The following is a 27,790-nucleotide window of genomic DNA, read 5'->3' on the forward strand; positions in this document are numbered from 1 at the left end:
TCCTTCTCAGTGTTCTAGGACTCTAGTAGTTGTGTGCATGTAAGGGAGAGAGAGTATAATTTTCACATTAATTTTACAAGGAGTTAGTCCAAGGCTTTATATGGAAAGAGAGTCCTTCTTCTTAGTGTTCTAGGACTCTAGTAGTTGTGGTTCTAAGACTCTTGAGTTATAGTGTGAGTTTACATAAAATATTGACCACTTTTTTGTACCAATCAGTATCAAACTCTTCTTTGGGTTGACTAGAGTCTTTGTGAGTACCAATTGTTGATTTCTTCTTGAATATTGTAATCGGTGTTTGATCAGTTGTAGAATTTCTAATAGCAGTGGAACACATGGGAGCCTTGAAAGTAGTAACCGGTGTTTGATCAGTTGTGAGACTTCTAATAGCGGTGGAACTCTTGGAAGCAATCCTAGTCGCATAAACATGAGATGAAGTGGCGGCTTAGGTATCCCTAATAATTTCGTATATAAATCATGCATATGGATCCAAATTTTCTAATTGATAAATAAATGAAAAACAAAATCCTATCCCATGAGTAAGGCTCCTAAGGGATGGGGAAAACCTATCTGATTCATCATTTCTTTTATAGGCATACACCAACAAAAGAGAAAGATCTAGGTGAACCAAAATAGTTCAACCAAAACCATTTCTACTTCTAGAGTTCTAAGAAGGTTAATGCGTTACTTTGACTACTCTATTGGCGATTGGATTAGTTTTCCTCTTAGATTGCATGGTCTCCATAAAATGGAGTTTCATTGCTGAACAAGTTTATATAATGGCTACCTTCTCTCTACAGTGACCAAAATGGGGTCATTGGTCTGAGAATTAGAGTTGATCAATCCACCATCCAAGGGATAGCGAATGATTACTTGTCAAATGATTAAGAACTGGCAGTAATCAAAGGATCAGTATTGGAGTTTTCTCACAGATTGGTTCAATAGTGAGTTATGGTTTTTGTGATTTGTTTTTTGGGTGGGGGGGGGGGGGGGTTGTAAAGGGACAGAATGGTGAGTGTCCACTATAAGCTTGAAGAAATTGTACAATAATTAAAGTATTATTAGGTTATGAAACGAGGATCCAAAAGGATCATACAAAAGAACATAGATTGAGGAACTTAATACAACATAGATATTATAGCTGATAATTAAAAGACCTTCTTGGAGAAACTATGGTTTACTTTTGGAGATAAGCCTTCTTTTCTTCTTCGTTCATGAAAGAGGTGATGGGAAAGGACTTGCCAACTCCAACTGACGTCTTGAAGGTGATACTGTCACCATCGACGGACATCTCGACTACAGAAACCCATACCATCAGGGGTGTCTTGGCCTTGGATCCTGTCATCTTCTTCATCTTTCCCTTCTCAACATATGCTGTGGTCTCGGCAGCATAGCTATTCTTGGATTTGGTCGCTGGATTGAAGGACTCATAGGGAGCCTTGCATTTCCACCACACGAAGCCAGTGGATCTCACCCTTCCGCATTCTACCAGCTCTCCATTGGGAGCTACACCACTGGGAAACCCTAGCTCTTTCAAAAGATCCATTGAAAATTGATCACAGGCTTCCTTTCCACGGACGATTTCAGCCCCAGCTCTCTCATCAGTAGCCATGATTACTAGATAAAATGTAAAGAGATTGATGGAAGAAAAACTCTTTAACTCTGCAACTGCTCAAAAGGGTCTATGCTGATTATTGTGGATGTGAATTCTGAGCAGATGGGTATCTTTATATACAATTCTTAAACGTGGGAAGCTGACCTTATCCTTCCAATCTTGAATCAGTCAAGGTTGACGGCTGCCGAACCTTCCACTAAGGTCTTCATTCTTAATTAATGGCTTTATGACGGTGTCTGGTCAAGCTAGGAATTGGATTGCTTTCTCTACTGGTAGATATGCCAAATTAGAAGTCAATCTTATGCTACTGCCTAACCACCTGGAAAGATTTTTTAAAGCATTGGTTCTGTGTAACTTCTTCAGGGGAACAAAACTCATTTTATGGGATAGATTAGTTGCATTTAATAGCACAAAATCTTTCCTAACCAGCAAGTTTGAAAACCAATATATCTCTCAACCACTATCAAGTTTCCATCTCTTTTTTCTTTTATTACAAGTTTGCTCTTATGAATCCCAACCAGCCTTGAGCCTGAAGAGGACCTTGGATGGTTTTATATTCGACAAACTATTCCATACACAAAAGGCTAACACCAAGTTAAAAACTAAAATGAATAAAACTGGTAGAAAAATCAACCGATATGTATGTAAATTAATTTCAACATTTAATTAAAAGAACCAGTAAACAAGTACAAAATCAACTTGCAAGAAAGATAACCCATGGGGCTTGGCTTAGTTCGTAAGAACCAATATCTCATAGCATGAGGTCAGGAGTGATAATATCTTCTAGCTCTTTACACTATATATATAAATAGTTATCCCTTACATAAAGCTACTAGTTGCCTAATAAAAAAAATGTTAAATTAAAGAATTGTTACTGTAATATTGCTTTGTTTTAGGGTCCAACCTATTAAAGTTATCATATTATTTCGTCATCTAAATGGGATCAGTCAAATTTTACTCGACAGCATTAAAAAATTATATGATTTACGCATTCACAGGGTTGGGCAACCATTTTGTCTTCCTCTGTGTCCGGATACAGATGCACTGGGCAGCCAGGTTATTTTTCAAATTTTCGTTTCCTTCCCCTAGTGGTAATAACTAATATCATTCATAAGTTTAACAATGTAGCAGCCCGAATAAAAATTAAGCAAGAATACAAAAGGATGGAGCCTTCATCCATCATTGTTTGCTAAATGAAGTGCATCAATGCAAAAGGATGAGCTGAGGAACTCAATACATACAGATGATAAGGACTTTTAGCTGCAAAATCATTAATAATTATGGAGGTAAGCCTTCTTTTCTTCTTCATTCATGAAAGATATGAGAAAGAAGGACTTGCCGACTCCCATTGATGACTTGAATGTGATCTTGTCACCATTGATGTACATCTCCACCATAGAAACCCACACCTTCAGTGGTGTCGTGGCTTTGCATCCTGTCATCTACTTCATCCTTCTCTTTTCCACATATGTAATGGTCTCGGCGGCATAACTGTTCTTGGAGTTGGTCATAGGATTGACATGCTCATAGGGTTCAGTTATACATGTTGTGGTTCAAACCATGAGCCCCGAACGAACCACACAGTTGAGAACGTTGGTTCAAATCCAGTTCATAGGGTTCATCAAGCACTTCTCTAAAGAATACTTGCCTAGAAGGACACTTCATTGTGACTGCCAGCTGGCATAGTGGACTTCTCGGATAACCCTTGTCAATCGCCTTAAAAGCTATATCTCGGCAAAAGTAGCGATGCAAGGGGAACCGACGTATCTTTATCCAAACGTCAATCAATGCATTAAATTCAACATTGAATGCATTGAGACTCATTAAATGCTTAGCGCCTGCCAAGAAGCTTCTCATTCACTTAGGACTTCCTTGAGTATTGTTTCCATACGTTTTGTCTGCTAAAGTAAGGGGCTCCTATCACGACTAGGGATGCAACAGGGCTGGGATGGGCCGGGCTTTTGCAATCCCAAGCCCAGCCCTATATATTCTAATTTACGCCCATTCCTGCCCTGACCCTAATTTAGGGCCAAGGGTTATTGTCCTTGACCCTAAGCCTTACAGGGCCAAGCCAAGCCCATTCCCACCCTGATTGGCCCTGTCCCTGGCTCTAATTAGCTCTGGCCGTATTCCTAGCCCTAGCCCTGATTGGTCCTATACTTGGCCCTATCACTAGCATTGATTGTCCTTAGCCTTGGCCCTATCCCTGGCCCTAATTGGCGCCGTCTCTATCCCTAACTAGCCTTATCCTTGGCCCTAGCCCTGATTGGCCATATACTTGGCCCTGTCCTTAGCCCTGGCCTTGGCCTTGATTGACCCTATCATTGTCCCTATTCCTAATTCATTGAGATTAAGCATTAGGGACAAAATTAGGGCCAACATCAGGCAAAAAACCAGGGACTGGTTGGGACAAGTCGGGTAGACCAAAGAGTAATCCCAGAACTACCCTTGGCCATATTAAAGGCCAAAATATTTTGGCCCTAACTCGTCCTCAGGGCCAAAATCTTGATCACAAGCCCTATTCAGGCTCAAGGCTGGCTTAGGGCGTGTCAGGGCCATCAAGGCCAAACTTGCACCCCTAGTCACATCCACATCTACGTGACTCTGACCACCAGATCCGGTTGGGATAAGGTACGATTGTCTTGAATCTTCTTCATGAAGATTGGGTTCTTAACTTGGTGATCGAGTAACCCATGGTGAGTAATCAAAACCCTTCATCTTGAACTAAAAGATTAGAGGGCTACGATGCATCTTGGCCACCTCAGAGGTATGAACTTGTTATATAATCCAAAGTTCTACACAAATTAGGGTAAATCCAGTGACAATAACTCCAACATTTACTCTCCTGCAAACTCCATAGAGGACATTCTTTCTCGAAACATTTACTCTTCCATATGAAGACTATGTTTTCCTGAATCTGACTTAATCATTTGGAGGTGGTTCTCAGTGGTAGCCCACTCTCACCTTTTTTGATTCTCAAGAACCAAGGTTGGACCAGTAGTGGGTTAGATCACTCACAGCCAGATTTTGGTACAACAGGTTCTTTACATTTCCACTTGTGGATCTCACCCTACCACATTCTTTCAGCTCTCCCTTGGAAAGGACACCATTGGGGAATCCAAGCTCTTTCAACAGATCCACTGAAAATTGATCATAGGCTTCCTTTCCACGGATGATTTCAGCCCCGACTCTCTCATCAGTAGCCATGACCGAACAAAGTGATATACATAGAACATAAGGATATTGATATAGGAGCTTTCTTGTACTTCTTAAAGGACCTTTGGTGTTTGTGGGTTTGCACTCTTGAGGGTATAGATATTTACAAACACTAAACCTGATGATGAGAGTGGAACATGTCTTCTTTCAAATTAAGAATCCATTTTACAGACTTAGCCAAATAAAGAGAAATTGCTCCATAATTTCTGTGACTTATTTTAATAATTTGTGCTTCTAGATCAGAGTAATTGGTCAATGAAGGAAATTAGCATGGGAAAATAATCTTAAATGTAGCCAGTAAGCCAACATCAGATCCAAATTTTAAGGGAAGCAATCTTCATTTGACTATTGCCTGTTCTTCTATACTAGCAAGCCAAAGAAGAATTCGACCTGACTTGATAAAACAAGAAGATGTACAGACATCAATGGGATAATTCTTAATCAAATATCTAGTTTGAGTTGGACCATGCAATGATTTTGATGCTATATTTCAAATATGTATGATACAAGAAAGGTTATTATAAATTATAATGTGGCTGATCTCCTAAATGGTAATTTTAGTGTCTATTATATAGTAATGTGTCCAAATGAAAATCCATTAACCTCGATCAAACAAGTTAACGAAGACCATTCTAGAATATATGAGCGGCAAAATATTTTCAGACCAACAAGATTAAAGATATCTCTCGTTCATCATCTAATTTTTGAGGTGTCAACTAATAATATCACATATCCTTGAAGCATTTGCATGCTTTTTTAGAGTTTCTATAACAATGTTTGATTCTTTATACTAAATCTTCAAGCCATCTGGCCAATTCGTCTTTAAGTTAAAGCAATCGCATTGCTAAATAGTTAAGAGTGTAAAGAAAAACTAAGTTAACCACGGCAATGATCACTTGATCAATTGATGAACATATTAATTATTTAGCTCATACAACAAATACACCCACCAAGGGTTTATGAATATTGCTAGTAAAATGATAGGGGTGATGGCCAACCAAAAACTAATATTCTTCTATTTTGAATAAATTTTACTATTTTCTTAATCCACGTGTCATAAAATGCAACATGTTCAAATTTTGATAAATCATAGCTAAAGTGAAAGGCTTTTGTAATTGTTAGATGTGGTACTAAATTAAAGGGAAAAAGTACTTTTATTTAGTATATAAATCCTGCATATGGATCCAAAATTTCTACTTGATAAATAAATGAAAACAAAATCCTATCCAATGAGTAAGGTTCCTAAGGGATGGGGAAAACCTATCTGATTCATCATTTCTTTATAGGCATACACCAACAAAAGAGCTAGAAAGATCTAGGTGAGGGCGAAATCGATCTAACATTTTGAGACATTTTTGAATCGATAGAGCCTTTTTCATTGTTTTATTTTTAACATTGAATTTTTTTTAGCTAAAATATCATATGCAACTAATGTTGGTGGGACCTTGCTAACCATCCAAGTGATAGTCGATAAACATTTTTGCTATGTTAACTTTGTGTTTTATGTACTCTTTGTGCAAAAATTGAAAATATAATTTTAATCTTTTTCTTTTTTAATATTCTTTCAACATACTATGACTTTTTCGAACAGTTTTCTTATTAAAAAACTTCTAGGTGTCAAAATAATTTGTAACTTAATTGCTTGTCCTTTGGTGTGTCACATAGTTTCTGCACTTCACAATGTTATTTAAAAATTTATACATATGTTAAGAAATACATATGGCAGTGACACTTTTTACAATGACATAATAGCATTTGCAACATATTTTGAAAACCTTGATATGTTGTTATCACCTTTGGAAATAAAATGAAGGGAAATTTATTTTTTTGGTAGAAAAATTCAATAAGAGGAAAATATATTTAATAATAGCATCTGTAATGCAAAGATCACGAAGGGAAATAACACAATTTGACACTTTAGTCTCATACACCAGAGAGATGACCTTTCAAATTAGTGCATCAAACTAAAGTTGAATTCATAGGTCTTGCAATACAAGAACAGGAGAAAGAGGCTAAGAAATAAATTAAGGTGAACCCTGTGTCTTTGGTTTTCAAGTAGTACACCCAATTATTATCTAGTCATTAAATGAGAATGCATGGATTACAGAAAGATACAAATGACTAACTCAATACATATAGCTGATAAAGTATGAGAATGACAAAAATAACTAAGTTACTACTAGAGGCCAGGCTGGTAGAATATATATGGTTTGAATTTGCCAATGGAACCATCTAATTATTGGAGAGATAAGCCTTCTTTTCTTCTTCATTCATGAAAGAAGTGAGGGGAAAGGACTTGCCGACTCCCATGGATGACTTGAAGGAGATCTTGTTGCCATCAATGGACATCTCTACTATAGAAACCCACATCAGTGGTGTCTTGGCCTTGCATCCAGTCATCTTCTTCATCCTCCCCTTCTCAACGTATGCACTGGTCTCAGCAGCATAACTGTTCTTAGTTTTGGTGGCTGCATTGTAGTGCTCGTAGGGGGCTTTGCATTTCCACCAGACGAAGCCCATGGATCTGACCCTCCCGCATTCTACTAGTTCTCCTGTGGGAAGGACACCGCTGGGGAATCCAAGCTCTTTCAACAACTCCGCTGAAAATTGATCACAAGCCTCCTTTCCACAGATGATTTCAGCCCCAGCTCTCTCATCAGTTGCCATGAAGGTAATAGATAGAACGAAAGAAAATTAATGGGTGAGAAACTCTCTGCAATTGCTTATAAGAGCGCTGGTTGCAGGTGTAAAGGCTGATCAGAAGATGGATATTTATACACAAATCCTGCAGAGGGTGATGAGATGACAATGACCTTATCGTTCAAAGCCCATGGTCCAATTTGCCAACCTTCTACTATGGAAGACCTTGTCTTCATTCAATAAACGAGGCACAGTGGGAATAAAATCTTAAGTGTGGGATTGGCTACAAATTCTAAGACATTTGACCATTGACTTTTCTTCTATTATAGTACGTCAAAATAAAGTTTATTTTAATCTGCTTGTTGAATTGATAAAATAAAAGGATACACATTGAATTAACTGAATAAATTTTTTTTATCAGATATCTCATATATATACTGTAGGACAAGAATTAATTATTTTTTTTTCATCAAAAAGGATTGATTTTGGTTCTATATATATTCAATATGTAGGTCACTGGAAATGGCATTTGTATGTGGCTGATATCCGACAGATTAATTTGGTATCCATTATATATTAACATCAAACAGATTAACAAACCATTTCATTCCCACCAAAAAAAAAAAAAAAAAAAAAAAACCATTTCATTATTTAATATCCGATTTGATATTAACGCTATAGATTGCTTGTTCAATTGCCATACCAACCCTACCACTTATCCTAATTATAGACCCTAGATTAATTACATGTTGTATTCATGAAAAAGGGAGGGAAAATATATAGATATTTACATGCGTTATCATTCTTAATTAGCATATTGATTGATGCATTTTATCTTGATTTGGAATCCCTATTTTTAACTAGGAGTTGCTGATAGGTTGAATTAACAAAGTCTGATTCTTTATACTAGATCTTCAAGGCCTTTGCTTATCATATGGACAATTCATCTAAATTAAAGCAATCGTATTACTACATCATTCACAAAGGCACCAATTTTCAAACTTATATACAGAGAATTTCGATGTTCGAAGTAAAATTAACACTAAGGAGGATGAAACTTCACAAGATTCAAGGTCCTGATGAAATCCCAATAGAAGTATGGAAGAGCTTAGGAATCCATTGACTAGTTTGGTTGACTAAGTTGTTTAATAAGTTTATGAGCACAGGATAAATGCCAGATGAATGGAGGAGAAGCATCATAGCTCCAATTTACAAAAATAAAGGAGATATTCAAAGCTGTAAGAACTATAGGAACATTAAATAGGAGAGAATAATTGAAACTTGTTTGAGACACTTAATTACAATTACGGAGAACCAGTTTTGGTTTATGCCACAAAGATCTACAACGTAGTCTATTACTTAATTAGAAGACTTATGAAAATGTATAGAGAATGTAGGAAATACCTTTATATGGTATTTGTTGACCTAGAAAAAGCTTATGATAGAGTTCCTAAAGCGTTAATATGATAAGTATTAGAGAAAAGAAGTGTTGCAACTTGCAAGTAAATATGTAGACATAGTTAAGGATATGTATGATGGTTGGGTGACAAGTGTAAAAATAGTGGGAGGACAAAGTAATGAATTCTCAATTATAGTTGGGCTATATCAAGGATCAACTTAAGCCCATTTCTATTTGCTCTTGTAATGAATGAATTAACCAAAGATATTCAAGATGAGGTCCCCTGGTGTATGCCTTTTGCTGATGATATTGTGTTGATTGATGAGACTCAAATGGGGATTAATACCGAATTAGAATCATGGAGAGTAGTTTTTGAATCAAGAGGCTTTAACTAAGTAGAACGAAGACAAAATATCTATTTTGTAACTTTAATCATGATCGGGCAGACGAAAAGGTGGTGATACTTGACGATGAGGAGATTCCTCAGAGTGATTGTTTTAGGTACCTTCAATCATGAATAAAATAGGTGATATAGAGGATGATATTTCTCAAAGAATTAAAATCGGGTTGATGAAGTGAAGATGTGTGTCTAGGGTCTTATGTGATCGGCGTATTTCATTAAAGCTTAAAGGAAAATTTTATAGGACCATTTTTTTTTTGGGTAAATTTATAGGACCATTGTTCGACCAGCTATGATGTACGGTGTAGAGTTTTAGGCTGTTAAAAAGAATCATATAGATAAACTCAGTGTAGTAGAAATGAGGATGTTAAGATGGATGAGTGGCAAAACTAGGAATGATAAGATAAAGAACAATCATATTAGAGTTGGTTTAAGAGTTTCTCCCCATAAATGATAAACTTCGAGAAAGTCATTTGAAGTGGTACGACCATGTTCAACGGAGATCTATAAATGCCCCTGTACGGATAAATGATATAATCCAGATTGAAGGAACTAAAGAGCTAGGGGTAGACCTAAGATAACTTTAAGAGAAGTTGTGAGAAATGATATGCATAGCTTAAGCCTTGTATCTAGCATGACCTCAAATAGAACTGATTGGAAAGCAAGAATCCATGTAGTCAACCCCATTTAGTTGGGACAATGCTTATTGTTGTTATTGTATTGCTACATAACTAACTTAACCACAGCAATGACCTCTTGATCAATAGATGAACAAGTTAAATATTCAGCTCATACAACAAATACACCCACCAAAGATTTGTGAATATTGCTAGTCAAGTGACAAGGGTGATGGCCAACCAAAGAATTCTACTATATATCTTGCATAAATTTGACCATTTTCTTAATCAGATGTGTCATAGAATGCAACATGTTCAAGTTTTGATAAAACATGGCTAAAGTGAAAGGCTTGTGGTGTTGTTAGATGTGGTATTAAATTAAGGGGAAAAAGTGCATACTTTTATTTCGTATATAAATCACTCATATGGATCCAAAATTTCTAATTGATAGATAAAAGAAAAATCGTATCTAAGTTGTAAGGCTCCAGTATGGGAAAAACCCATCTGATTATTCATTTCTTTTATAGGCATACATTAACAAAATAGAAAGATGCGAAATGGATCTAACCTTTTGAGACATTTTTGAATCTATAAAGTTTTTTTTTAATTTTTTATTTAAAAGAACTATTTTTAACACTGAGAAATTCTTAGTTAAATGTCATATGCAACTAAAGTTGGTGGGACATTGCTAAGCATCCAAGTGATTGTGGATAGCATTTTTGTTATGTTGACTTTGTGTTTTATGTACTCTTTGTGCCGAAAGTGAAAAAAAAAATGTAATTTTAATATCTTTTTTTTCTTTTTATTATTTTTTTATAATATTCTTTCAACATAATATGACTTTTTCGAACAAATTTCTTATTAAAAACTTCTAGGTGTAAAATAATTGGTAGACTTAATTGCTTGTCCTTTAGTGCGTCACATAGTTTCTGCACTTCACAACTTTATTTGATACGTACGTATATTAAGAAATACATATGGCATTAACAGCTTTTACAATGACATAATAATATTTGCAACATATTTTGAAAACCCTGATTTTGTCTCTAGCTGTATGGAAATTAAACTACTTAGCTTGTTGATCAAGAGCTGCAATCTAGAAGCCATCATCACCCTTCATTTGGGAGCAAGGAGATTGTAAGGCAGTGGGGCGCCTATTCTCTCATGAGGTATGGACCTATATATATATATATATATATATATATATATATCGCTATGCATTGTAAAGGTTTAGACCTTTAATCTCCAGCCATTACTCACCTGCATGCAACCTCACCAAAAAGACATTCTCCTCTTCGTTTTCTTGGACATTAACTCCTACAAAGGAGGTTTCAGGTTTTCCACATTTACTGACTTAATCATTGGATGTGGCTTCCCATCCCTAAAGGCGGCCTACTCTCACTCTTGTTTTGTTCTCAAGTACAAGGTTTGGACCAGAAGAGAACCAAAGGGGTCTCCAGTACAATTTCGAAACAACACCTAGTCTTCCTGCAGGGTTGTTTTTTTTTTTTTTTTTCAATCATACAAATAACTTTTCTCAAAATTTTTGAACCATACATACACAAATGGTAGTATTAAAGGTGTTATATGCATTGAGTTCATATTGCTTTGACAAGACCTTGTGGAATACAGGAACAACTGGAAAAGAAGGCTGAGTATGTGGAGAAAATGAAAACCGCGGTGGCTTTAATCCATAAGAAAGCAGAAGAAAATTGGGCAATGATCCGAGCCAAGCATGGAGAAGAGATTCTCAAAGCAGAGGAGATTGCTGCAAATTATCGAGAATCTGAGATCACACCAATAACACCCATTCATTTACGATTAGATTTGTTGTTTGCAAATGCTGGTCTACTAATTTGTTCAATCGTATTTTTTTGTTTGGTTTGCTATAGGATGGTTTCCTATTTTGAGTAGGAAGAGATATTGGTTACTGGAGTTCTAAAAACACAGTTCGAACCCAGGTTTTTTGAGTAGAGAAAAACTGAAGTTAGTAAATAATTGTTCAGAGTAGAAGTTCCCCCATCTTCCTCCCTGTTGTGACTAGTCTCTTAGACCTGATTTGCTGCCTCTTGTGGCTTTCTCAAAAGAGCTGATTTACATTTCAATTTAACATGGAGACTTTTAATTCACAAACTGTTTGATTTGATTTTCATACCTCATTCCATAATGAATTGTGCAAAGCAATGAAGCCTCCCCCGGAAAACATCTTGAAGTCAAAGTCTATATATAGTAAGGCAACAATACATGATTACTTGGAACAGAATGGTTTCAATGAGCCCATCATAGCATCTGGGTGCAATTCTTCTTCACCAAAGAGGACTGCTTTGAGTGCTTCCAATTCATTATTAAAATAGGAATAGGTACTTACCGTAGCTTCATCCCATTCAATCCTGTGGTAACTGTTAAGGATACACCATCACCGTCACCGTCACCTTTAGTATAGTATCTCTGTATATATCTTTCTATAAATACTGACTTGTATACCATATTCAATAATATACGATTTACCTTTCTACATGGTATCATTTAGCCATTTCGGGCATTTGCCCTAACTCTGTTCCTGGTTATATGGCTTCCGCGAATTTCTCTTTTGTTTCTTCAGCTTCATCACCATTAATCTCGGTGTACGTTGCTGCTGCGTTGCCGATTAAACTGACTTCTTCCAATTTCTTGCTATGGAAGGCTCAATTCATTCCATTGTTGCGTGGATACGATCTCTTTGGCTATCTTGATGGTTCTTGTTCGCGTCCTGTGACGAGCTCTTCCAACGATCTTTCTTCTGCACCTTCAACAACTGTACTTTGGGAACGGCAAGACCAACTGATTCTCAGTTGGCTTGTTGCCTCCGTGTCTGAACGAGTTCTTCCTCATATCATTTCGGTTCGCACTTCTCTTGAAGCATGGGTGAAGTTGCATAAAGTCTTTGCTTCTAGTTCAAGAACTCGGATTCTTGAACTCAAGAATCAGTTGTTTCGTATTCAGAGAGGCAATTCCACAATTTCTGATTATCTTCTTCGCATCCTTTCGATCTCTGATATGTTGGCTGCTGCTAACTCTCCGGTGTCAGATGAGGATCTTGTTCTTATTACCGTTCGAGGTTTAGGCGAAGATTTTAGAGATTTTGGCACATTGGTGCTTGTTCGTGCAGATCCTGTTTCTTTTGAAGATTTACAGGGTCTTCTTATCTCGCAAGAGAGTCATATACAAGCCTCTGCGAGTTTTTCTGCTGCAGACAGTGTTTTGCCTATTTTATCTGCGAATGTGGCTGTGCGAAATTATGTTAATCGAGGTGTTGTTTCCCCTCGTTTTGTTTCTGATTCTTCAAGAGGTAGGACTGGAGGCAGGTATGGTCGACCTTGGAATCGAAGATATTATGGTCGTAATGGTTATAATTCTGGTCTTTTTCGAAATACTGGTTATAATTCTGGTTATGCTTCTGACAATAATGGTTTAAATTCTGCTTCAACTTCTAGTTTTGGTCGTAATGGAAATAATTCTGGATTTGCTTCTGAGAATAGTGGATTAAATTCTGGTTATGCTTCTAGAAATAATTCTGGATTTGTTTTTGAAAATAGTGGATTAAATTCTGGTTATGCTTCTAGTTCTGCATCTCAGTTTCTGAATGAGCCTTGGATTACTTGTCAATTGTGCAAAGTAGATGGTCATGTTTGCTCTCAATGTCCTCAACGTTTTAATCATGCTTATGTTGGTAATATTGTCTGCTCTTCAGTCTTAACTTCTGCTTCAGGATCTTTAGATAGTTCTTTTTGGATCCTCGATTTTGGAGCTAATTGTCATATTGTTGCAGATTTAGCACATTTGGCAATTCAAGAACCTTATTCTGGTTCTCAGCATGTTGTTGTAGGTAATGGAACTTCTGTGCATGTTTCTCATGTTGGCAGCTTATTGGTTCAGTGTTCTGGTCATGAGTTTCGGTTAACTGGGGTTCTGTGTGTTCCTACAATAAGATATAATCTACTTTTTGTCTCTAAATTTTCTGAAGACAATGGAGTTTATTTTGTGTTTTACTTAGATTGTTTTGTGATTAAGGATTAGACTCACAGGGGGCTGTTACGAGGACAGATTTTTAATGGATTGTATGTTGTTCAATTCTCTCCTCAGCTGTGTTTTGCTTCCTCTTTGCATGCTCTCAAGAATCGTGTTGTTGCTGCTGCTGTTTCTTCAGATTCTGTCTCTTTTTCAAATACTGTTGATTCTCATATAATCAAATCTACTGGTTCTTCACCAAATGTTTCTGCTGCTTCTGTTTGGCATAGGCGACTTGGGCGACTTGGGCATCCTGGCTCTGCTAAGACTATTCAAGTTTTACGGAAACTGGGTTTAAGTAACTTTGGGTCTTTATCTCATTGTAATGCTTGTCTTTGTTCAAAAAGTCATCAGTTGCCTTTTTCTTTGTCTTCCTCAGTTAGTAGAAGACCCTTGGATGTTTTGCATAGTGATTTGTGGGGACCAGCTCCTTTTGTTTCTTATGATCAATTTCGTTACTATGTTGTTTTTGTTGATGAGTATACGAAATACACATGGTTGTTTCCTATGAAACAAAAATCAGATTCGTATGTTGTCTTTACTAAATTTCAGAAGCTTGTGGAGAATCACTTTTCTAGTCGGATTTGTACTTTACAAACAGATGGCTCCGTGACAAGCTTACAGTCCTTGATACCTTGCGCTTGCGGGGGAGTGTTAAGGATACACCGTCACCGTTAGTATAGTACTCTGTATATATCTTTCTATAAATACTGACTTGTATACCATATTCAATAATATACGATTTACCTTTCTACAGTAACTCTACTCTTAATTCTATGGTTTAGAAATAATGGAAATGATATTCATAGACAGAAGAAGAGGAAGAAGAAGAAGCTGACGACTGTAAACAGTTGTAACCCAAAAAGAAACTGACTCAGCAATTTATTCTTTTGATTATTAAGAATTTATATTCATCTACCAAAAAAAATTAAGAATTAAATCCAGAGTCAAGAAAGCGTTTAACCATGTCATGCATGGAATTCCTAGCATCGTTTTTATGGAAAGGTTTTGACATTAAGTTATTAAATAAGTTGGAAAAACAGATAACATTAAATAGGTCAACCAAAACCATTTCTACTTCTAGAGTTCTAAGAAGGCTAATGCGTTAATTTGACTACTCCGTTGGCAATTGGGATTAGCTTTCCTCCTCTTAGATTGCATGATATCTATAAAATGGAGTTGCTGAACAAGTTTATAACGGGTAACTTCTCTCTACAGTGACCAAAATGGGGTCGTTGGTCTGAGAATTAGAGTTGATCAAACCACCATCCAAGGGATAGCAAATGATTACTTGTCAATTGATTAAGAACAGGCAGTAATCAAAGAATCAATATTGGAGTTTTCTCACAGATTGGTTCTTTGATTTCTTGCTTTACGTAAATGGTGAGTTTTGGTTTTTGTGATTTTTTTTTTTCTTCTTTTCTAGGTGGGGTGGGGGGAGGGGGTATTTGTAAAGGGACAGAACGGTGAGTGAAATTACTATAATCCACTATAAGCTTGAAGATATTATACAATAATTCAAATATTATTAGGTCATGAAATGAGAATCCAAAAGGAACATACAAAAGAACATAGATTGAGAAACTTAATACAATATAGATATTATAGCTGGTAATTAAAAGATCTAAAGGGAGAAACTGTAGATAAGTATGGTTTACTTATGGAGATAAGCTTTCTTTTCTTCTTCGTTCATGAAAGAGGTGATGGGAAAGGACTTGCTAACTCCAACTGATGTCTTGAAAGTGATATTGTCACCATCGACCGACATCTCGACTACAGAAACCCACACCATCAGGGGAGTCTTGGCCTTGGATCCTGTCATCTTCTTCATCTTTCCCTTCTCAACATATGCTGTGGTCTCGGCAGCATAGCTATTCTTGGATTTGGTCGCTGGATTGAAGGACTCATAGGGAGCCTTGCATTTCCACCACACGAAGCCACTGGATCTCACCCTTCCGCATTCTACCAGCTCTCCATTGGGAGCTACACCACTGGGAAACCCAAGCTCTTTCAAAAGATCCATTGAAAATTGATCACAGGCTTCCTTTCCACGGACGATTTCAGCCCCAGCTCTCTCATCAGTAGCCATGACTAGTAAATAAAACGTAAAGAGATTGTTAGAAGAAAAACTCTCAACTCCGCAACTGCTCAAAAGGGGCTATGCTGGCTATTTTGGATGTGAATTCTGAGCAGACGGCTATCTATATATACAATATCTAAAGGTGGGAAAGTGACCTTGTCTTTCCATCTCCGCCGATGATGACATGTTCCAATCTTGAATCAGACAAGGTTGACGGCCACCGAACCTTCCATTAGGGAAATAAGTCTTCATTCTTAATTAATGGTTTTATGATTTTGTTTGGTCAAGCAAGGAATTGGATTACTTTCTCTACTGGTAGATATGCCAAATTAGAAGTCAATCTTATGCTACTGCCTAACCACTTGGAAAGATTTTTTTAAGCATCGGTTCTGTGTAACTTCTTCACCAACAAGTATGAAAACCAATGTATCTCTCAACCATTATCAAGTTTCCACCTCTCTTTTTCTTTTATTACAAGTTTGGTCTTATGAATCCGAACCAGCCTTGAGCCTGAAGAGGACCTTGGATGGTTTTTCATTCTACAATCTATTCCATACACAAGTGGCTAATACCAAATCAAAAGCTAAAATGAATAAAACTGGTAGAAAAATCAACGGATATGTATGTAAATTAAATTCAATATTTATGAACAAATTTTTTTGTTGCAGAGGAAGTTGTCACAAAAATAGGAGAATGAGCTAATGAATAGGAAAATTGTTTTTTTTTTGTATGAAACTCAATTTTTTTATATTAAATGGTTGTGTACTTTTGTCTTGGGAAAGATGATTTAAGTGTTTTAATTTTTTTTTTAGTACCAACATCTGAATATGTATAATTAATTTCAGAAAATTATCAATACCACTCCTTGAGTTGCCGCTCAATATTAATATAACCTTAAAATAAATCAAAATATTAATTAGACACTCTTCAAATAGATAACTCCTTTTAAAAGGAGACATACCCCTCCAATGATGTGAAGTATTGATTATATCCTTTTAATTAACAAGAAGTAGTCTTACCATAAAAAGTTAGCTTAGTTGGCAATGCCCAATGCCTCCCAATAGAGAGGTCAGGGTTCAATCCTCCCTAATCAAGGTGCGACATCTCGTTGGGGTATCCCTTTTCTGGCAATCGGCGAATTGGCAAAATCTGGCTGAGATTTCGCTGACATATGGGATGAAAAAATAATAATAAAATAATTAACACCATTAATGCCATTAATGTATCTCTCTCTCTCTCATTAATGCTTCTTCTTTCTCTCTATGTGGTTAAAAAGGCTTCAACTTCTTTATTTCAATCCACACCCCATTCCAGATGATTCTTTAGCATTCCAGAGCCTGCAAGAAACATTGAAGCTTGCGTTAGGTATTCCTCTCATCATCTTTGCTTCGTCCAAATTCCAGAAACAACAAGAAACTTTGAAGCCCAAGCTCCCAGTGTCCGGTATTCGGTATATTCCTCTCATCCTCTGCTTCGATCATGTGGCAAGGAACCCATGTCTCTGCTTGGGTTGAAGTTGAATCAGAGGTACAAAGCAAACAAAGTTGAAGTTGAACAGGAGGTACAAAGCAAACAGAGAATCCATTGGAGGAAAATGAATTTGAGGAAGATGAGTGTTTGAAAGGTATAGCCAGAGAAAATGTGTACAACCAACTTATTTAAAAACAGAAGTGGAAATCATCGCATAGAGAGAGAGAGAGAGAAGGAAGGAGCCAAGGAGGTCACTTACCAGTGATTCCAGCAAAGGTTTCGGCAGGTTCAGTGTGGTTTCGACAATTTTTTCCAATTCGGTGGAAAATCGTCGAATTTTCGGTGATATTTTGTAATATTGAATTTTGACATATATTCTTTTCGTCCTAGACCGAAACAGCCAAAATTCGGCGAAAAGGGTGTTCCTTGTCCTTGATGGTATATGTAATAGTTCCCGCCCCCTATTTCTAGTAAATTGATATAAAAACCCTTTAAAAGGGCCGGGAGAAAAAAAAAAGAAAATGAAAAAGAAAAGAAAAGAAGAAGCAATAAGTCTTGTCCCAACTAAATGTGGCTGGCTACATGGATTTTTACATTCTAGTTAGCTCAGTATCATGCCATACTAGATAGAAAGCTTAAGATATATATGCATATAGCTTATACACCAGTTCTGATAAGGTTATTTTTGGTTTGTACTTAGCTCTTCTAATTCCTTCAATATAAATTAAATCACTTCTTTATACCCTTTTAATTAAATGAACAAGTAAAACAAATAGGAAATCAACTTGCAAGAAAGACAACCCATAGGGCTTGGCTTAGTTTGTAAGAACCAATATCTCATAGCAGGAGGTCAGGAGTTTGAATCTCTTTACACTATATATAAATAGTTATCCCTTACATGAAGTTACTAGTTACCCAACAAAAAAAAAAAATGTTAAATTAAAGAACTGTTGCTGTTGCTGTAATATTGCTTTGTTTTAGGGCCCAAGCTATTACATTTATCATATTATTTCATCATCTAATTGGGATCAGTCAAATTTTGCTTGACAGCATTACAAAATGATAAGATCTATGCATTCACAGGGTTGGGCAACATTTTGTCTTCCTCTATGTTTGGATATAGTTGCAGCTAGGCAGCTAGGCAGCCAGGTTCTTTTTCAAATTTCCGTTTCCTTCCCTTAATGTTGATAACTAATATCATTCGTAAGTTTAATAGTGCAGCAGCCCGAATAAATATTAAGCAAGAATACAAAAGGATGGAGCCTTCATCCATCATTGTTCGCTAAATGAAGTGCATCAATGCAAAAGGATGAGCTGAGGAACTCAATACATACAGCTGATAAGGACTTAATTTGAGCTACTAAATCATTACTAATAATGGGGGTAAGCCTTCTTTTCTTCTTCATTCTATTCATGAAATATGTGAGAAAGAAGGACTGAATTGCCGATTTCCTTTGATGACTTGAGTGTGATCTTGTCACCATCGATGTACATCTCTACTATAGAAACCCACACCTTCAGTGGTGTCCTAGCTTTGCATCTTGTCATCTTCTTCATCCTTCTCTTTTCCACATATGCAATGGTTTGGGCTTAATAACTGTTCTTGGAGTTGGTCACAAGATTGACATGATCATAGGGTCCTGTTATACATGTTATGGTTCAAACCATGAGCCCTGAACGAACCACACGGTTGAGAATGCTTGGTTAAATCTGGTTCAAAGGGTTCATCAAGCACTCCTCGGAAGAATACTTGCCTAGAATGATACTTCATTGTGACTGCTAGCTGGCATAGTGGACTTCTCGGATAACCCTTGTCAAACACCCAAAAAGCTATATCTTGGCAAAAGTAACGTTGTAAGGGGATTCGGCATATGTATCTTTATCCAAACATTAATCAATGCATTAAATTTAACATTGAATGTACTGAGACTCATTAAATGCTCAGTTCTTGCCAAGAAGCTTCTCATTCGCTTAGGACTTCCTCGAGTATTGTTCCCTTATGTTTTGTCTGCTAAAGTAAAAGGCTGCTGGACTCTAATCATCAGATCTGGTTGGGATAAGGTACAACCGTCTTGAAGCTTCTTCAAGATGATTGGGTTCTTAACTTTGGTGATCGAGTAACCCACTGTGAGTAATCACAACCCTTCATCTTGCAATAAAAGATCAGAGGGCTATGATGCATCTTGGCCACCTTAGAGGTATGAACTTGTTATATAGTCCAATGTTTTACACAAATTAGGATAAGTCCAGTGACAATAACTCTGGCATTTACTCTCCTGCAAACTCCATAGGAAGACATTCTTTCTTGGAACATTTACTCTTCTATACGAAAATTGTGTTTTCCTGAATCTGACCTAATCATTGGAGGTAGTTTTCGGTCCTCAGAGGAGGCCTACTCTCACCTTTTTTTATTATTAGGAACCAAGCTTGGACCAATAGTGAGTCGGATCACTCACAACTAGATTTTGGAACAACAGGTTCTTTATATTTCCACCTGTGGATCTCCTCCTTCCACATTCTTCCAGCTATCCCTTGGGAAGGACACCATTGGGGATCCAAGCTCTTTCAACAAATCTGCTGAAAATTGATCATGGGCTTCCTTTCCACGGATGATTTCAGCCCGGCTTTCTCATCAGTAGCCATGACCCAATAAAGTAATATACATTGAACATAAGGATATCCATATAGGAGTTTTCTTGTACTTCCTAAAGGACCTTTGGTGTTTGTGGGTTTGCACTCTTGAGGGTATAGTTATTTACAAAAACTAAACCTGATGATGAGAGTGGAACAAGTCTTCTTTCAAATTAAGAATCCATTTTACAGCCTTAGCCAAATAAAGAGAAATTGCTCCATAATTTCTGTGACTTAATTTAATAATTTGTGCTTCTAGATCAGAGTAATTGGTCAATGAAGGAAATTAGCATGGGAAAATAATCTTAAATGTAGCCAGTAAGCCAACATCAGATCCAAATTTTAAGGGAAGCAATCTTCATTTGACTATTGACTGTTCTTCTTTATTGGCATGCCAAAGAAGAACTCGATCTGACTTGATAAAACAAGAAGATATACAAACATCAATTGGATAATTCTTAATCAAATATCTAGGTTAAGTTGGACTATACGATGATTTTGATGCTATATTTCCAAAACGTATGATACAAGAAAGGTTATTATAAATTATAATGTGGCTGATCTCCTAAATGGTAATTTTAGTGTCTATTATATAGTAATGTGTCCAAATGGACATCCATTAACCTCGATCAAACAAGTTAACTAAGACCATTCTAGAATATATGAGCGGCAATATATTTTCAGACCAACAAGATTAAAGATATCTCTCGTTCATCATCTAATTTTTGAGGTGTCAACTAATAATATCACATATCCTTGAAGCATTTGCATGCTTTTTTAGAGTTTCTATAACAATGTTTGATTCTTTATACTAAATCTTCAAGTCATCTGGCCAATTCGTCTTTAAGTTAAAGCGATCGCATTGCTAAATAGTTAAGAGTGTAAAGGAAAACTAAGTTAACCACGGCGATGATTACTAGATCGATTAATTATTTAGCTCATACGACAAATACACCCACCAAGGGTTTATGAATATTGCTGGTAAAGTGATAGGGTGATGCATGGCCAAACAAAAACTAAAATTCTTCTATTTTTCACAAATTTGACCATTTTCTTCATCGATGTGTCATAGAATGCAACATGTTCAAGTTTTGATAGAACATAGCTAAAGTGAAAGGCTTTTCTCATTGTTAGATGTACGTGGTACTAAATTAAGGGGGAAAAGTGCTTTTAGTTCATATATATATATATATATATCATGCATATGGATCTAAATTTTCTAAATAAATGAAAAAGAAAAAAAAAAAAAAAAAAAAAAAAAAAAAAAAAAAAAAAAAAAAAAAAAAAAACTCCTCCTATCCAATGAGTAAGGCTCCTAAGGGATGGGGAAAACCTATCTGATTCATCATTTCTTTTATAGGCATAAACCGTCAAAAGAGAAATATCTAGGTGAGGGCAAAATCGATCTAACATTTTGAGACATTTTTGAATCGATAGAACTTTTTCATTGTTTTATTTTTAAAATTGAAGTTATTTAACAAAAATATCATATGCAACTAATGTTGCCGCGACCTTGCTAACCATCCAAGTGATAGTCGATTAACATTTTTGCTATGTTGAATTTGTGTTTTATGTACTCTTTGTGTAAAAATTGAAAAATATAATTTAATGTATTTTTTTTAATATTCTTTCAATATAATATGACTTTTCCGAACAATTTTCTTACTAAAAAACTTCTAGGTGTCAAATAATTTGTAAACTTAATTGCTTGTCCTTTAGTGCGTCACATAGTTTTTGCACTTCATGACGTTGTTTGTTACGTATGTATGTTAAGAAATACATTTTGGCAATGACAATTTTTACAATGACATAATAACATTTGCAACATATTTTGAAAACCCTAATATATTGTTATCACCTTCGGAAATAAAATGAAGGGAAATTTATTTTTTTGGTAGAGAAATTCACTAAGAGGAAAGTGTGTTTAATAATAGCACCTGTAATGCAAAGATCACGAAGGGAAAGAACACAATGTGACGCTTCAATCTCATACACTAGAGAGAAGACCTGGCAAATTAGTGCATCTAACTAAAGTTGAATTCAATAGGTCTTGCAATGCAAGAGCAGGAGATAGAGGCGAAGAAATAAATCATGGTGAAGCCTGTGTCTTTGTAAACCCAATTATTATCTAGTCATTAAGTGAGGATGCATGGATTACATAAAGATACAAATGAATAATTCAATACATATACAATATGTATAGTTGATAAAGTATGAGGATGATAGAAATAACTAAGTTACTACTGAAGGAGGCCAGGCTGGTAGAATATGGTTTAAATTTGCCAATGGAACCATCTAATTATTGGAGAGAGAAGCCTTCTTTTCTTCTTCGTTCATGAAAGAAGTGAGGGGAAAGGACTTGCCAACTCCCATGGATGACTTGAAGGAGATCTTGTTGCCATCAATGGACATCTCTACTATAGAAACCCACATTAACGGTGTCTTGGCCTTGCATCCAGTCATCTTCTTCATCCTCCCCTTGTCAACGTATGCAGTGGTCTCAGCAGCATAGCTGTTCTTAGTGTTGGTGGCTGCATTGTAGTGCTCATAGGGGGCTTTGCATTTCCACCAGACAAAGCCCGTGGATCTGACTCTCCCGCATTCTACTAGTTCTCCTGTGGGAAGGACACCACTGGGGAATCCAAGTTCTTTCAACAACTCCGCTGAAAATTGATCACAAGCCTCCTTTCCACAGATGATTTCAGCCCCAGCTCTCTCATCAGTTGCCATGACAAATAAAGGTAATAGATAGAAAGAATGAAAATTAATGGGTGAGAAACTCTCTGCAATTGCTTATAGACCCCTGGTTGTAGGTGTAAAGGCAAATCAGGAGATGGATATTTATACACAAAACCTGCAGAGGGTGATGAGACGTATGACCTTGTCATCCAACACAGGTCCAATTTGCCAACCTTCCACTAAGGAAGGCCTGGTCTTCGTTCATTAAAGAAAGCATAGTGGGAATACGATCTTAAGTGTAGGCTTGGCTACAAATTCTAAGACATTTGACTGTTGACTTTTCTTCTATATTAGAACGCCAAAATAGAATTTAATTTTACTCTACCAGTTGAATTGATAAAATTAAAAGGATACACATATTGAATTAAGTGAATAATTTTTTTTTTTAATCAGATATCTAATATATAAACTGGAGCATAGGATTGATTTTGGTTCTATATATTCAATATGTAGGTTACTGGAAATGGCATCTGTATGTGACTGATATCTTAAAGATTAATTTGGTATTCGTAATAATATTAACATCAAACAGGTTAACAGATTTATTTATTTTTTTAATTTATTTATTTATTTTTTAGAACAGGTTAACAAATCATTTCATTATTTAACATGCGCTTTGATATTAACGCTATAGATTGCTTGTTCAATTGCCATACCAACCCTACCAATTATCCTAATTATAGACACTAGATTAATCACGTGTTGTATTCATGAAAAAGAGAGGGAAAATGTATAGATATTTACATGCGTTATCATTCTTAATTGACCTATTGATTGATGCATTTTATTTTTTTTTTTTTTTTTCAATCAATATTCTTGTACAAAGAGGACCAAGAGACTTTAGAAAGGATTTGAATTTCCTTCACCTAGGTGCACCGTGCACCCAACTTTTTCCTCTCATAGCCCATCTGACACAGGCCACCCAGGGTCCACTTGTGTCAAGTGGATTGTGAGAGAGAAAGTTGGGTGCACCATGCACCTGGGTGTAGAGAATTTGGATGCCTTTAGAAACCAATGAAATGGAATCCATTATCTTTAGATCTACTCCATTATAGGCCTCATATAGTTGATTCCCGAAAGCTAGCCCCAGAAAATTCTTGTTCAAGTCTCTCTGCAACGCCCAAGTAAACGGTCTTCCCTATCTATTTCTAACCCTTGAATTAGTCATTATTTGTTTCACCAAAATAAATAAATAAATAAAGAATTACTCATTATTTGATTTGATTGATTAACCAAAGTGCCTAGGCCGATTTAAAGATATCATAATCCAAAAGTTCAAAATAAATAGGAAACATGTGATGCTTATTAAGAACTAGCTGCTAAACATGACCGCTCACTTGGGCACAATGGAGGATTTGAATCCAAAAACTCATCCTTACTTCTGTCCCTCAAAAGTGATCTAATTGGGTCATACTAACCCAGCAGGATCTTCGTATTGTTGAGGTTCCTGTTTCTTTTTTTTTTTTGGTTTGCCAAACCCCGGTTTCCAAGGCTTTGCCCTAACTAATTCGGTGTTCAATCAGGGTTACACACCAGGTGTAGTGGGTGAGTCTCCCAGAGGGGATTTTTTGCATCCACAAGGTTTCAATACTGGAACCTTGCTTAAGCAAACCAAGTTACTTACCACTTGGACCAACCCCTGTTGGTTGAGGTTCCTGTTTCTATCAGCAAAAAAAAAAAAAAAAAAAACTCATCCTTATTGAAATAAAATAACAGAGTATATAACATTTAAAACCAAAAATCACCAAAGAGGCTCACACGAATAAAAATTTAAAGTAAAAGTAGATAAAGCCTACACCTCTAATTTTAGACGGTAAAGTTGACTTGGAATTAATTATAGCGGAAACTCAACGCATTTGGCCGTAGAGTGATAAAATGATAATGCAAGATTCTTTTTAATTTGAAGAAAATTTAGGTCATATAATTTGGGGTAATATAGTGACATCAAAATATATTTAAGATTCTAAAATGAATATTAAAAATATTATTCATAATTTTATATAAATTTATTGAATGTGGGTGAAAAAGTAAAAGCATATCGCGGTTAAAAGAAAATAGATGGTGTGAAGTGTGGATGGAGGTTTTGTAAGATTTTGATTTTGGGGAGGTATTGAGTATTTTTGATTGAAATGGAGGGGACTCGTATAAAAACTTTCAAGATTTTAAATAAATTTATTCAAATAAGGATAAAATTGTCAAATTAAAGTTAAAACTAAGGAAAATCTAACCATATCAAATATGGAGGGGGCTTTGTAAGATTTCGATTTTGAAGGGGGTGCAGGAGGGAGCTCATGTAAAAAAAATTCTATTTTTGAAGTATTGATTCCCCCTTTGTATTTATTTTTATAGAAAATCCCGAAAATATTAATATATCTGAGGTCAACATGTTATTTAAAAAAAAAATTGAATTTTTTTACTTAATCAGACAATTTAATCCATTGGATAATAATCAGTCTAAAAGGGTTAATAGCCTATTTGAATCCTATTAATAATTAGATAGATTCAAATTCCCCTAAACTGATACAAATGTGAATTCAAAAACAAACTTTGATTATCCATTGACAGCCCTAATATTGGCTCGAATGGGTATGAAGATAATCTTTCAATACAGGTGATATAAGAACATCGTTCCTTTTAATTTTTACTTCTAACATAAATCTTATTAAAAATACTTCTTTTTTACCATCAAATTATTTATTCTAGAGATAAAAATGGGCGTGCTAACTTGACACATATGTGATGTTGGGATCCATATTTCAAGATTCACGTGACATCTAAGTTTGAATCTTCTACCTACAAGGGAGAAGATTGTACTCCCCTCAAATTCCACCATCATACATGAGGAGGGGCATTTATCTCTGCACCACTTTATTACTATTTAAAAACTGAATCTTATCCGAAACATATGGTGAAGAGGTGTGAGGGGAGCATAGTCCTCTATCCGTGAAAGTGAAAGATCTCAACTCGTAATATTTAGGGTATTACAAGTACCTATCATATTAGTTTCAGACACTCTTGACAAGTACACCCCAATCATTTTTTTGGGAAGATACACCTCATCAATTACTTTTTAATGTTATGCATTAAGAAATGATACTTTAACACAAGTCTTAGTTAAGGTTTATGAATCAAATTATATTAGACACAGAATTAATGCCTTAGTCTTATTAATCACCAACCTAGACACAAATAAGAAACTCAAGACATATAGGGGTGATGGCATATTATACGGATTGATATTGACTAATCTCCAGCATAGCTATTCTTGGAGTTGATCGCGGCACTGAAATGGTCAAATGGAGCTTTGCATTTTCACCACGCGAAGCCTGTGGATTTAACCCTTCCACATTCTTCCGTATTTTCAATCCATGTTTTTGCACATTGCATGTCTTTTGGGAGCACATAGCTGATTCCTTGTTGGATTTCTGAAATCCGCACATTGGGTCCGACCATTTCCCTTGAAACATTTACTGGATTTAGAACTCCTCTCCATGTTGGACTTCTATTAGTGGTTTCCATATTTCGTTCATTAATTTGGACTCTAGGTTGCCATGTGGCATGTACTGTATATGCCACCTCTAGCATGTTAGGTTCCCTTACTTCCTCTGTTGCTAGCGCATCAAACCTAGAGCCGGTGCCAACTCTACCAGAGTGTGGATCATCTCCCCCAACGGCTTTCCAACCACAAACTATGTAGGGTACTCCACAAGTAAAAAATAATAAAATATATTTTTTAATAAACTCATCACCCTAATCCTGTGGGTCCCCCTATAATTTGTAGTCAATGGCCGATGAGAAGTCAAGAGTGCTTCCCGTCGGGGGAGATGATCTGGACTCCTCTACCACCACTTCCAACCTGTTCATGACCTTGATTATCCCTCTCCAATCCACCACCCATATCTCCGGCATCATTATTAGGGTTCTAGCGGATATCCATCTTGTATTTTGGCTTTTTTACATGTATGCAAGGTCCATAGGTATCTGTTAGAATCTTGTTTACAACCAAAGTAATAGGTGCTGCCAAATTATCTTGTACATATCCATTAGAATTACTTTCTTCAGTATATCCAGAGGCATTGGTGGTGGTAGTGCACTGTTCTTGATGATGTTCGAAACCTCCACATCCATAGCTATAAAGGATATGGTGTACATGGTCCTTGCGCCTGAACTTGCACAGAACATGTTTTGTCAAATCTATTTAAATACATACCCTAGCAAACTCACCTCAAATTGTTCGATAACCTTAGCCACACGACCACCTATATTCATTAGAAACTTCTTATCAAAATATTCAATTGAGACGCCTGGGAAATGAACCCATACAACTAGTTTCTTAACAATTTCCTCCTTTGGGTTAAAATCAAGCTCCCATCTCCTCACAGAGAGGTAGTGATCTATTATAATCCAAGGTCCCTCTATAAAAGATCATTGGAAATTTTCCTTGATAGAAAATTTGGCAACATAAAAGTCATTCCCTATATCAATGAGATCCAAGTTTCCTGTTGACCTCCACAATACCTAGAGTCTTCTTGATAAGGATTTGAATCCCACTGTTTTCCCTACAAGCTTTATTATTAAGGCCTGCTGTCAAGGTTTCCTTAGCTTTTCCTTTTTCTCCTTTGCTAAATTTATGGTTGGACAAATAGGATCGTTCTTTCCCTCCATATCTGACTCAGTTTCATCATCTGTCTCCCAATCAGAAAGATTATCCTCAACGAAGCCATCAACATTCATCCCCTGAGAAACGACCAAACTCAAATTAGGGATTTGTTGACCTCCCATGACACCTCTAGAAACCATCTCTACATAAGATCGTTTCGGTGATTCCAGCAATTGTTGTCATGTATCCAAAAACTCGTTTCATCTTCTTATTACTCCACTGCAACTGATCAATCTCTTTCGCATAAGCTATACCTTCATTAGCATCTCCAGTCTTTAT

At 36.2% G+C, this 27,790-nt stretch overlaps 4 protein-coding genes across 4 annotated transcripts; all 4 read right to left on the reverse strand.

Moving 5' to 3' along the window:
* Positions 1 to 1,174: 1,174 nt before the first annotated feature.
* Positions 1,175 to 1,609, reverse strand: LOC149030071 (uncharacterized). The gene has a single exon (XM_089144428.1). The coding sequence runs from the start codon at positions 1,607 to 1,609 to the stop codon at positions 1,175 to 1,177; it is 435 nt and encodes a 144-aa protein (XP_089000554.1).
* A 5,451-nt stretch (positions 1,610 to 7,060) lies between these two features.
* Positions 7,061 to 7,495, reverse strand: LOC149030072 (uncharacterized). The gene has a single exon (XM_089144438.1). It carries the CDS (start codon positions 7,493 to 7,495, stop codon positions 7,061 to 7,063), a length of 435 nt encoding a protein of 144 aa, XP_089000564.1.
* An 8,090-nt stretch (positions 7,496 to 15,585) lies between these two features.
* LOC149030073 (uncharacterized) lies at positions 15,586 to 16,020 on the reverse strand. The gene has a single exon (XM_089144456.1). The coding sequence runs from the start codon at positions 16,018 to 16,020 to the stop codon at positions 15,586 to 15,588; it is 435 nt and encodes a 144-aa protein (XP_089000582.1).
* Positions 16,021 to 22,407: 6,387 nt separating this feature from the next.
* Positions 22,408 to 22,842, reverse strand: LOC149030074 (uncharacterized). Its single transcript, XM_089144466.1, has one exon. The coding sequence runs from the start codon at positions 22,840 to 22,842 to the stop codon at positions 22,408 to 22,410; it is 435 nt and encodes a 144-aa protein (XP_089000592.1).
* Between the last annotated feature and the right edge of the window lie 4,948 nt (positions 22,843 to 27,790).

The sequence above is a fragment of the Hakea prostrata genome, chromosome 1 (genome assembly GCF_041222555.1).
Source record: "Hakea prostrata isolate BN-2017 chromosome 1, UWA_Hpros_2, whole genome shotgun sequence".
In the NCBI taxonomy this organism is placed as follows: domain Eukaryota; kingdom Viridiplantae; phylum Streptophyta; class Magnoliopsida; order Proteales; family Proteaceae; genus Hakea; species Hakea prostrata.